General features: G+C 63.6%; 1 protein-coding gene across 2 annotated transcripts; it reads left to right on the top strand.

The window, feature by feature from the left end:
• The first annotated feature begins 417 nt into the window (after nucleotides 1-417).
• On the top strand, nucleotides 418-11,940 carry SIPA1 (signal-induced proliferation-associated 1). Of its 2 annotated transcripts, XM_082748455.1 has the most exons (16): nucleotides 418-531; nucleotides 2,899-3,661; nucleotides 4,301-4,428; nucleotides 4,513-4,689; nucleotides 6,600-6,774; nucleotides 7,458-7,561; nucleotides 7,825-7,982; nucleotides 8,063-8,678; nucleotides 8,994-9,268; nucleotides 10,163-10,384; nucleotides 10,502-10,613; nucleotides 10,710-10,818; nucleotides 10,911-11,012; nucleotides 11,107-11,161; nucleotides 11,384-11,462; nucleotides 11,557-11,940. In XM_082748455.1, exons 2-16 carry the CDS (start codon nucleotides 2,986-2,988, stop codon nucleotides 11,701-11,703), a joined length of 3,135 nt encoding a protein of 1,044 aa, XP_082604581.1. In that variant the 5' UTR covers nucleotides 418-531; nucleotides 2,899-2,985; the 3' UTR covers nucleotides 11,704-11,940. The 2 variants fall into 2 exon arrangements, with proteins under 2 accessions (XP_082604581.1, XP_082604580.1); XM_082748454.1 differs by lacking the exon at nucleotides 418-531 and having other exon boundaries at nucleotides 2,896-3,661.

Raw genomic sequence — 11,940 nt, forward strand, 5'->3', positions numbered from 1 at the left:
CCTTGACCTTGGTGAAAGCCTTTCTCTGAACCTGAAGTTCTTCAGCTTATAAAGAAGAGAGGATTACCTGTCTAAGGTGTTTTAAGAATGAGAGCGTGTGTAGAGCAGGGTTCAGTGCTTAGTGAGTGCTCTTAAATAGTCGCAGTTTCTGGGCACCTGCCTGGTGGGGTGGAGGAGGGCAAGGGGACAGGGGACCCAAGGAACCCTGCTGTAGCCCTCCCAGGTGGTCTGGAAAGCAGGCACACTATTCTGCGTTTCTCAGCTGAGGCTGGAGGCCCAACAGCAGGGCCGGACTGGGCCGGGCTCGGTTTGGGTGCTCCGACCCAGCGCCAACCTTACCGACCCAGGGCCTCCAGTCCCCGCCCTCTGAACTTCCCGCCGCAGACTGCTCCCAGGCTGGGCCCACCCCCTCCGCGGCGGTCCCGCCCCCCCACATGGCCCCGCCCCCAGGCGGAGCCAGCGCCCGAGCAGTAGCAGGAGAGGCAGCGGGACCCCAGCGCGGGAGGCGGCCACCAGGCGGGAGCCCCAGAGGTACCGGCGGGAGCGGGGGAGTGGAAGCACCGCGGTCGGGCCGGACAGGGGGAAAGGTGGCTTGGCGTGGGCCCGGGTGGTGTGTATGTGGAAGGGGGATCCTTGCCGCGTTCGCTGCCTGCACCCTCCTAACCTCCGTCCGGGCTCCGGTCCCGAGTCAGTACGTCCAGTCCCCTGCGTCCGGCCGGCTGGCGGCCCCCACGCTCCTCTGCGTGACGGGCCGGCCCGCCCGGCCAGTGTGAGGGCGATTGGATGCGGCGGCCCCCGACTCCTCTGGGCGGCGCTGGCGACTGCCCTTGCTGCCGGCCGTGTGCGGGGCTCCCCCTGTCCTGGGGCTCCCCTGATATTGGGACGGCCTCCTCCCCAGCCTTTGCACACCGCCCCCCCAGTCTGAGGTCTGGCCTGGGAGGAAACATCTGTCGCGCCCCCTGGCAGCAGAAATGGGGTCATGACCTCCAGATGTGCTGGGAAGCGTCCAGCGCCTCCTCCTGGGGCAGCCAGGCCTTCCGGATCTGTGGGGGCGGGGCCGGCCCTCTCCCCCCAGTGACACAGGCTGCAAGGAATGTCCCGGCCTCAATGGACCCTGTGTGAAGCTGCCGGGTGGGGGGCAGAGCCCAAGAACATCCCCGAAGGCAGGGCCAGAGCCCAGCCTTGGGCCAGAACAAGAGGCAGCCCATGGGCTGTGCACGCACACATACACAGAGTTCAGCCCACACGTAACAGGGGCATACACAGCTCTCCTCTCATGTCCCCTCCTGTCCCCTCCCGCCCCAACACACATATCACAGCCCAGGCCTGAGAGCTTGGCACATGGACCAAGGGCCTGCCTCACCACCACATACTTAACACATGGCCGGCTTCACACTCTTGAACCTCCTTTCAGTCTCCCAGTGGTGTTGGGAAAGGGCAGAAGGGGTAACCTCATTTTGGAGATGAGAGGACAGGCTCAGCCTCGGTGTCAGACATTGTCTAGGAGAAACTATGGGAGGAGGTACCCCGAGCTTGGAGGCCTACCCTTGCAGGGTCCTGGAGCTGTGGATGAGGGCTGCACGGAACCCCTGCCCCTGCCCTGTCCCAGCCCAGCCACACACAGCATCACTGGAGAATGGACCAAGACCTGCCAGCAGTTGTCTGTGTTGCCAGTGGAGGGTCCCATATCCCTGCCCTGCCTGCCCACACCAACCTGGGTCCACTTGGGGCGGCCCCCCTTCCCCAACTTTCTCACACCACCCTTTGCACCTGCCCTTGGGTCTCCACACATTTCCGCATTTAGCAGGTCCCTGGTGCCTTGGGTGTCTCAGTCTTACATCCTGTGAGACTTTGAGCCTCAGCCCAACCCCCATTCACCTCACACCTATACATACCGGGACAGTTGTGGGCAGATACCGCACTGTTTAGGCCTGGGAGATTGGCAGACCCGGGTTCAAATCCTAGCTGTAATGTGGGATTATGTCAGGCAAAGAGCCTCCCTTTATCTGGACCTCAGTTTGAGCATTTGTCACATGGGGCTCAGACTCCCCTGTCAACATCAGGTAGGCAGAGGTCCCATGGTCCCAGTTCCTGCAAAGGGGCTCCATCTGTGTGACTCCTTCCCCTGCCCCCCAGGCATGGCCACAGTCTCCCGCAGAGAGTGAGCCTGGTTGGGCCTGTCCTTCAGGCTGGGGTGATGGATCCCATGACTGGGCTGGTGTGACCCCAGCACCTTCCTCAGGATATGGGGCTGGGCAGGGGGCTGGGCTCAGAGTTGGGGCCACTTCCTGTACTGAAGGAAGTGCTCCTGCGTTTCTGTTGCCCTGCCAGTGCCCCCGGGAACCCCTGTGTCCTTGAGGTGTTGAGGCCATGAGAGCCAGGACATTGAGACCCAGCTTCTGGGTGCTCAGCTCCTCAGGGACCCTGGAGGAAGTGGGAGGGGCAGGGAGGAAGGTCTCTGGGGACAGGACGTCCTCCCTTTGTCAAGTGGGCCGGACTCAGACACCAGTGGCCCCATGGGTTTCCCGTCCCAGGCGGGACAAACCCATCTGTCCAGCTGGGCCAGGACTTGGTAGGGACCCTCATTCTGGGCCCAGGCCAAAGCCAAGGTGTGTGAGTAGGAACTGAGGGACCCTGGCAGCCTCGGTGCTGCCCGGGTTCCAAGCCCCCAGGGCCAAGACTGGGACAGCCCAGCCCCTGGCCCTGACCAGTGCTTAGCTTCAGGAGGGGGCTGGAAACCTCAGCCTAAGGCAGACAAGGAAGTGGCCAGGAAAGCGGAAGCGGCTTTGATGGTCGCGGAGGGGGCCGGAAGCCAACCCGTGTGGTAGAGGACCAGGCTGGGGGCCTGGGTTCCTGTTTTCTCCCCAGGCCCCTCTGAGCAGACCCCTCCTCCCTCAGGGCAGGAACTGGCCTGCTGCCCGGGCACCAACCCCCGTGCCCGCCAATGCGACCCGTTCCCCGGAGAGCCAGGCCCACAGCACGCCCATGTGGGCCGGCGGCGGCGTGGGGAGCCCTCGGCGGGGCGCGGCCCCTGCACCCACGGATGACCTCTTTGCGCGCAAGCTGCGCCAGCCGGCACGGCCCCCGCTGACACCGCACACCTTCGAGCCGAGGCCAGCCCGCGGCCCGCTCCTGCGCAGCGGCAGCGATGCGGGCGAGGCCCGGCCCCCGACACCAGCCAGCCCGCGTGCCCGTGCCCACAGCCACGAGGAGGCCAGCCGCCCTGCCGCGGGCCCCACCCGGCTCTTCACTGACCCGCTGGCCCTGCTGGGGCTGCCGGCCGAGGAGCCGGAGCCCGCCTTTCCGCCAGTGCCTGAGCCCCACTGGTTTGCCCACTATGACGTGCAGAGTCTCCTCTTTGACTGGGCTCCAAAGCCGCGGGGGACAGGGGGCCACGCGGAGGCCACCTCTGGGACTCCGGCCTCTGCTGAGGACCGCTCTGCGGGCTCGGACCTGCTGCTTGAAGCGCCTGGCTTTGTGAGTGAGCTTGGGGGTGAGGGCGAGCTGGGCCTGGGTGGACCCGTGCCCCCACCCGTGCCCCCTGCACTGCCCAACGCCGCCGTGTCCGTCCTGGAGGAGCCACAGAACCGAACTTCAGCCTACAGCCTGGAGCACGCAGACCTGGGCGCCGGCTACTACCGCAAGTACTTCTATGGCAAAGGTAAGGGGAGGGCTGCCTGGCTGGGCGGCAGTCCCTGTCACCTGGGGAGCACACAGTAGGGCTCACGAGTTGTCCCTTCCCTGTTAAGTTCCTGGCCATATGAAGGATCGTGCTCTGCCTGTGGGGCCCAAACCGCCCTGCGGAGCCGAGCTTTAACCACGTTCCTAAGGCCTTTGGCCGCCATCTGATTCTTCCTCCTACCCCTCCGGGCTTGGGGGAGATTTCCCATCAACATTTCTGTGAGGTGGAAACAGGTCTGAGAACCTCTGTACCCTTGTGGGAAACTTGTTCCTTCACATCAGCGGCCAGAAGGGAGGGCCGCTTACATCCTGCCGCGGAACATGGGCGTGGCGCGCGGGGCCTTGCAGGACGTAGACCTGGAAGCAGGCAGGCATTGGCCCTCTGCGTCCGGGGCAAGGCGTGCTGTGGGCGGAGCCTCCTAGGGGGCGGGGCAGAGGGCCGAGCATCAGGGAGGCCGCACGAATAGGGATTTGGCCTTGTAGGATGTAGGCGGGGCAGCGGAGGGAGGGGGCCTTAGTCTAGGGTCTGCACTACGAGGTGCGAAGGGGCGTGGGCGGGGCTTCGAGATGGGCGGGGGCGGGACCGGTCATCCACGGCCCGGGCCCCCCTCCCCACCAGAACATCAGAACTTCTTCGGACTGGACGAGGTGCTGGGCCCGGTGGCAGTGAGCCTGCGGAGGGAAGAGAAGGAAAGCAGCGGAGGGGGCACTCTGCACAGCTACCGCATCATCGTGCGGACCACACAGGTGGGCGGGGGTCCTGCGATCCGATCGCGCATTGCCTCCTTGAAAACCTGTATAGATTCTGAGGTCCGTACATCCCCTCCTCAGCTCCGGACCCTCCGAGGCACGATCTCGGAAGATGCGCTGCCGCCGGGGCCCCCACGGGGCCTATCCCCTAGGAAGCTTCTGGAACACGTGGCTCCGCGGCTGAGCCCGACCTGCCTGCGCCTGGGCTCAGCTTCACCAAAGGTGCCACGCACGCTGCTCACGCTGGATGAGCAAGTGGTGAGTGGCCGGCGGGGCCCCCACTCGGACCCCAACCCAACAGCTACATACACCTGGTCAGAACCCAGCCTGTCCAGCTCCCAGCGACCCAGCCTTGACCCTGATCCGGGCCAGACGGTGACCCGGGAGAGTTGGCCTTTCAGAGAGGGCAGCAGAGTTCATCCAGAACCTTGCCTCTCAAAGTAAAGTTTGTAGACCAGCAGCAACATCCACATTATCTGGGAGCTAGTTAGAAATGCAGATTTGGGGGCCCTATACTCCGCCTCTGGTCTGCTGAATCAGAGGCTGTACTTTAAGAAGGTCCGGAGTTAATTCCTATGTACGTTTCCGCTGAGAAGCACTGGTCTGACCATCCCCTCCCCTTCCTGCACACACCTGTCATTCCCATTCTCTGTGCACTTGGCCAGCAAGGTGCTGCGTAGTCTCCTCTCAGTGCGGGGTGCTTACTCCTTGGGGCTGCCTATCCCACTATGGGGCAGTGGAAGTCCCTCCCTAGCCTGTGCTGAAAGCTGCCCGCTGGCTCTGATTCTCCTCCTCTGTGTCATTTAATCTGTCAGCCACTCAACAAGCATTTCCTCAACCTTGGTGCCAGGCCCCAGAGTGGACGCTGGAGACATGTCCAGACCAGGTGCTGTCTCTGAGTAGCTCACAGCCAGCAGGGGGAAAGAGCGAGAGACTGACCCACAGGGAACATGAGGGATTGTGGAGCAGTGAAAGGGGAATGTTGAAGGCTCCATGGGGCACAAAGTTTGTTTTGACAGCCCTGCCTTGGCCGGGGGTTTAGTGTCATGGTAGAAATGTAAGCGTTTAAGTCAGGAAAATCAGGCATTTTCTGGGAAGAAGGAACAACTTGTGTGAAAGCTTAGAGACTGACAGCAGGTCACACTGGGGTCCTGTAGGGAGTTCTGTGTGGCTGGAGTCGTGCTTGGGGAGAAGGGGTGGGGGGGGGAAGGCTTGCATTTGGTGGTGGGGGCACTGGGGAGCCATGGAAAGATATGAGAGGTAGAGCCTCTGGCTGGAGTATGGGGGCCAGACTGGAGGGTCAGGGAGGCCAGGCCAAAGGCTGTTGCAGTCATCCAAGCCACACCCGGCGGGGAGTATGTGTGGAGCTCAGAAGAGAGCTTGGGGCTGGACGCAGAGACTGGAGTGTGTTTCCATGGAGACAGCTATTGCAGTCACTGAGGGTGAAGACCATGGGTGGAGAAGAGGCCCAGACCAGGGCAGGTGGGGTCGCTAGGGTCTCAGGCAACATGAAGTTTAGTTGTTCAAGTGCCTGCTGTGGTATGGCCGTGCCAGGACGAAGCCATGCCTGTGGGCTGTCAGGGGAAGCTGGGGTGGAAGCGGGGCTGCAGGGGTTCCGAGGGACCCACTCAAAGTGGGGCCTGTGGGTATAGACAAGTTTCATAGGAAGAAAGGAGGCCTGAGCTGGAGGGGCCCGAGAACCTTGACCTTGGCATGATTAACCCCCGATGGGAGGAAGCCAAAGGAGCCAGGGGCAGGGCAAGCGAAGGTGGTGCAGGGCTCAAGGCCTCCAGAGGCTGGGCTGGGGGTGCCTGAGATTTGAGGGGGGGAGGACAGGCTAACCTTGAGATAAGGAGGAGAACAATAGGAACATTTATTGGGATGAAGCACGCTCTGCCTGGGTCTTCTCCACGAACCACCTCCTCTCTCTCAAGGGGTCACTCGAGAACCAGCGCCCCTCCGGGTCCCTTCCCACGTGTGACTTCTCCTGGCCACTGGCAGCAGGACCTACTGAACCTCTTAGAAGACCCAGAGGAGGCTTAGGGAGGGTGGGGCTCAGGGCCACATGTAGAGACAGCCCGGCCCCCGGGTCATTCCCCAAGACCTGGGGGGGTACCCCAGAGACTGAGACCTGGGCCTTCCGTCTGTCCCACCCCCCATTCCGGCAGCTGAGCTTCCAGCGCAAGGTGGGCGTCCTGTACTGCCGCGCGGGCCAGGCCTCGGAGGAGGACATGTACAACAACCGCGAGGCAGGACCCGCCTTCATGCAGTTCCTCACCCTGCTGGGCGACGTGGTGCGGCTCAAAGGCTTTGAGAGCTACAGGGCCCAACTGGACACCAAAAGTGAGGTCCTGGGGGGCTGGGGAGTGGGGGGCAGACGGCCTTTTGGCGGGAATCAGCTGCCTTGTCACTTCTCTACCCCATGCTGGCCTGGGCCCAGGCTCGGGGTTGCAGAGTTCTTTGGGTAGGCTGAGGATACAGGCCAGGGGCTGTGGGGGCCAAGCGAGTCATAGGCTGGAAGGAGGGACTAGGATCGTCCCCCAAGGCCCTGACGTCCTACCATCTGAGCTGGGGCCAAGGGGGTGTGCGGGCACCACACCCCCCACCACACACATAGTCCGCCAGCCCAGCTTCCTGGGGAACGCGCCTGCTTCTCTGGTTGGAAGTGTCCCAGGGCCCCTCATGGAGCACCAGTCTTGCCTCCCACTCTCAGCTGCTCCCCACATGCTGGTGCCTGGGCCGACATCTGTCCTCTCCCGGGACATCCACCCCCGCCTCCCTCATAGCGGCCCATTCCTCCTTTCGGTCTTCATTCTGTCTCAGCCCGCCTGCCTGGAGCCTGGAGCCTGTGGGGGAAGGGGAAGGGAGCAGCCAAAGCTGAGGCCCCTAGAGCTCATGGCCCGTGGTGGGAAGGGGTTGTCCACCTGCTGGCTGGGGACACAGGAGCTCCAGACCGCAGGCAGGGATGGCAAGTTCAAGAAGATTCCCTTTCCTCTCCCTCTGTGTCCCCAATTCCCTGGCCGCAGCGGATTCCACGGGCACGCACTCCCTCTACACCACCTACCAGGACCACGAGATCATGTTCCACGTGTCCACGATGCTGCCTTACACCCCCAATAACCAGCAGCAGGTGTGAGGGGGCTAGCTTGGGGGGGGGGGGGTAGCCAAGAGCCTCTGGGGACTCCTGCAGCGGTGCTGTGTGGGCGGAGGCATTTGAGCCTTCCCCTGGCTTCTCTTGAGCCTTAACAATCTTCCCCAGAGGCAAACACCCAGACCTTGACCAGGGGCAGATGGGGGGGGGGGCGCTGACGCCCAGGCTCTGGCCTGACTGCATGTGGAGGGGCTTGGAGGACAGACAGGTCCCGCTTACACCCCCCACCGTCCAACTCCCAGCTCCTGCGGAAACGCCACATCGGCAACGACATCGTGACCATCGTGTTCCAGGAGCCCGGCAGCAAGCCCTTCTCCCCGACCACCATCCGCTCACACTTCCAGCATGTGTTCCTGGTGGTGCGGGCTGACGCGCCCTGCACTCCGCACACCTCGTACAGGTGGGTGCCGGGAGGGTCTCAGTTCTGCCGATGTCAGGGGGCCTCCCGGTTGCCCCTGACTCCCGCCTCCCTCCCCTCAGGGTGGCCGTGAGCCGCACCCAGGACACCCCGGCCTTTGGACCAGCTCTGCCCCCGGGCGGAGGCCCCTTCGCGGCCAACTCCGACTTCCGCGCCTTCCTGCTGGCCAAGGCGCTCAATGGCGAGCAGGCAGCGGGCCACGCACGCCAGTTCCACGCCATGGCCACGCGGACGCGTCAGCAGTACCTGCAGGACCTGGCCACCAACGAGGTGACCACCACGTCGCTGGACTCGGCTTCGCGCTTCGGCCTGCCCTCCCTGGGCGGGAGGCGGCGGGCGCCCCCTCGGGGCCCGGGCGCCGAGCTGCAGGCGGCGGGGGCGCTGGTGTGGGGCGTGCGCGCGGCGCCCGGAGCGCGGGGCGCGGCTGGGGCCGGGGTCGAGGCCGGAGGTCCCGACGACGCCGAGGTGCCCTGCCTGCTGGGCATCTCGGCCGAGGCGCTGGTACTCGTGGCGCCGCGCGACGGTCGCGTGGTCTTCAACTGCGCCTGTCGCGACGTGCTGGCCTGGACCTTCTCGGAGCAGCGGCTCGACCTGTACTACGGCCGCGGGGAGGCGATCACGCTGCGGTTCGACGGGTCCCCCGGCCAAGCCGTAGGCGAGGTCGTGGCGCGCCTGCAGGTGAGGCCCGGGAGTCAGGGCAGTCTCCCCTCCGGGTCCCCCCAGCGCCTCCGAGGGCCGAGTGGGCGGTGGAACCCCTCGCTCCCGCCGCCTCTCCCGTGAAAGGGGAAACCCGGGGCGGGGGGGGGGGGCAGACCCAGCCCTGGCGCTTGGCAAAGCTGGAACTGGGGGGTCCTTGGGCGGGTGGCTTGCGCTGTCTGAGCCCCAGACCCTGGGTCCGCGGGGTGGGTGCGGGAAGGTCCGGGCGGCCCCGGGGGCGGGGGTGGCGCCGGGGCGGTCCCCTCTCTCCCCAGCTCATGCCCCGCCTCGCCCCAGCTGGTGAGCCGCGGCTGCGAGAGCCGCGAGCTGGCGCTGCCCCGCGACGGCCAAGGCCGCCTGGGCTTCGAGGTGGACGCCGAGGGCTTCATCACGCACGTGGAGCGCTTCACATTTGCCGAGACGGCGGGGCTGCGGCCGGGGGCGCGCCTGCTGCGCGTGTGTGGCCAGACGCTGCCCACGCTGGGCTCCGAGGCCGCTGCCCAGCTCCTGCGCTCGGCGCCCAAGGTCTGCGTCACCGTCCTGCCCCCCGACGAGAGCGGCCGGCCCCGCAGGTCAGGCCCGGGACTCGGGGAGGCGGGAGGACCCGGCCGCTGGCCACCTCGGAGCCCGGGCCTCCCGGGTCGCCGTTAGCATTTCCCAGAGAGTACCTAACCTTGAGGCAGGTCCCTGGGAGTCACATATGCAGTGTGAAGCCAATTAAACAGGCTGTTTTCACTGCTCGGGATCTAACAATCAGCTCCATCTTTTTTTTTTTTAAGGATCATCCAAGACACATACATGCTATTGATTAATTGCTGCCATAGCCAGGATATGCGAACTTTTTCTGTAAAGGGCCAGATAATAAATATTTAGGTTTTCTGGGCCATCTGGTCTCTGCTACAGGTACACAGCTCTGCTGTAGCACAAAAGCATCTGTAGACGATTGGTAAATGCATGAGTTTTCTTTATTCCACTAAAACTTTGTGGGCACTGAAATTCGAATTTTCTTGATTTTCACGTGCCATGAAATATTCTTTGGATTTCTTTCAATGGTTTAACAATGTAAAACCCACTCTCACACAGGAGTACAAGAACAGTCACATCTGCTGAAACAGAAAAAGGCACACGGGTTGGATTTGGTTCACGAGCAGTAGGTTTTAGATCTCCACGCTAAGTGATTTACTTGTGTTAGTATTTAAAGCCTCACAGCAAGCTGTGGACCAGGACTGTTAACCCCATTTCACAGATAGAGAAATTGGTGTTCCGAGCAAGTTGCCCGGGATACGCAGGGGCAGCACTGGGGCCAGAAAAATGGCCAGCAGTCAGGCAAACAGTTTTCATTGTTAGGGAGTTTGGAGAGCTCTCCTCCTGGAAGTGAGCCTCAGGGACAGCTGGGAGTGGGGTTGGAGATGGAGGACCCTGGGGACGGGCCGTTCCTGCCTGACACTGCCCACTCCTCCCTGCAGGAGCTTTTCGGAGCTGTACACGCTATCTCTGCAGGAGCCCAGCCGGCGGGGGCCCCCCGAGCCGGTGCAGGAGGAGGCCCCAGGGGTGGTGACCCTGCTGCCCACCACGAAGCAGCTGCTGGAATTGTGCCTGCACGATGGTGGCAGTCCCACAGGGCCTGGGGATCTGGCCGAAGAGAGGACTGAGTTCCTGCACAGCCAGCACTCACCGTCCCCCCGCAGGTGCCCCCTCTCGGCCTTCCCTCCTCTCTAGGCGCAGTGAGGCTGGACCTGTGCGGTCCTGAAAGCAGGGGCCGTGGGGTGCAGCTTCCCTTGCTGAGCTGTCCCTGCTCTCCCCAGTTCCCTGTCAGACGAGGCCCCAGTCCTGCCCAACACCACCCCGGACCTCCTCCTGGCCACCACGGCCAAGCCGGCAGCACCCAGTACTGGCAGACAGACACCCCCCACCCAGGTGAGCAGAAACAAGGCTCTGGAGCCTGAAGCATGGGGCTGGGCACAATGGTGGTGGTGGACGTCTGTGCATCCATACCCATTCACACCCCCCCAGGATGGGCCTAGCAGCCCCACTGGTGGTGAGGACAGGGTCGACCCGGCCCCAGAGCTGAGAGCCTCCTTCCTGCCACGAACCTTGTCTCTGCGGAACTCCATCAGCAAAAGTGAGTCTAGGGCAAGGTGGGTGGGGGTGGGGGTGGGGCTCAGAGCGGCTGGCTTGGGCTTCCCTGGCTGAGCCACCTCCTCGTGTCCACAGTCATGTCGGAGGCAGGCAGTGAGACCCTGGAAGATGAGTGGCAGTCCATCTCAGAGATCGCCTCCACTTGCAACACCATCCTGCAGTCACTGTCCCGGGAGGGTGAGGCCACCAGGGCGCTGGGGCTGGAGCCGGGATAGGGTGGGGCTTTCTCCGTTTACCTGCCTGCCCACACGATCCCTGTGTCCACTCACAGGACAGCCCATCCCGGAGAATGGAGATGGCAAGGGAATGCCAAAGGCCGATGTTGAGTAAGCCTCCCGGTGCCGGACCTAGTCCCTTCACTGTGCGCGTGGGACCACCGTCGGTGCCCATGCACGAGAACTAAGCCTTGTCCCAGGCAGGGCTCTGCTTTTCCAGACATAGAAGTCTGCGAACACAGGAACTGGGCCTGTCCCATTGAAGTGGGTTGGGGGGGCAGGCAGAGGTGCTGCTGCCTGCCTGGTCCTGTGACCTGACCCCTCTGTCCTCAGGCCAGAACCCGGGAGCCTGTCCGAGAAGGTTTCTCACCTGGAGGCCACACTCAGGAAGCTGCAGGAGGACCTGGAGAAGGTGACAGTGTGGGTGGGCTGGGGGTCAGCAGGGAGTGTACAGGGCTGCCCTGGGCAAAGAGTCAGCGTCGTGACACCTGCCTCCCCCACCCCAGGAGAGGGCCGACAGGGCAGCCCTGGAGGAGGAGGTCCGGAGCCTGCGGCACAACAATCGGAGGCTTCAGGCTGAGTCGGAGAGCGCGGCCACCCGCTTGCTCCTGGCATCCAAGCAGCTGGGCACACCCACCACCGATCTGGACTGAGCCGACTGTCTGGTCCAGCCTCAGCCTGGCTGGGGACCTGCTGGCTACAGCTCAGGCCCTTCAGGGCACCTGGGTCACAGCGGGGTCCCTGGGCCCTCCTCAGGAACTCTCCCTGCATCTTAGCACTGCCCCACTCCCCCTCCCGGAATTTGGTGGTGAAGTCCCCCTTACCCTGTCCCTGTTTGTAAATATTCTGTGGAGAAAAGGGGACTTCAGGGAGTAAAGAAGCCACTACTA

The sequence above is a fragment of the Mustela nivalis genome (assembly GCF_964662115.1).
Source record: "Mustela nivalis genome assembly, chromosome: 9".
In the NCBI taxonomy this organism is placed as follows: domain Eukaryota; kingdom Metazoa; phylum Chordata; class Mammalia; order Carnivora; family Mustelidae; genus Mustela; species Mustela nivalis.

Excerpts from the sequence above, each read along its gene's own strand:
- SIPA1 (XM_082748455.1), top strand. The coding sequence starts at position 2,986 with ATGTGGGCCGGCGGCGGCGTGGGGAGCCCTCGGCGGGGCGCGGCCCCT. Across the intron at positions 7,562-7,824 it reads CCCCCAATAACCAGCAGCAG|CTCCTGCGGAAACGCCACAT; the intron begins GTGTGAGGGGGC and ends TCCAACTCCCAG. Across the intron at positions 10,819-10,910 it reads GCGGAACTCCATCAGCAAAA|TCATGTCGGAGGCAGGCAGT; the intron begins GTGAGTCTAGGG and ends TCGTGTCCACAG.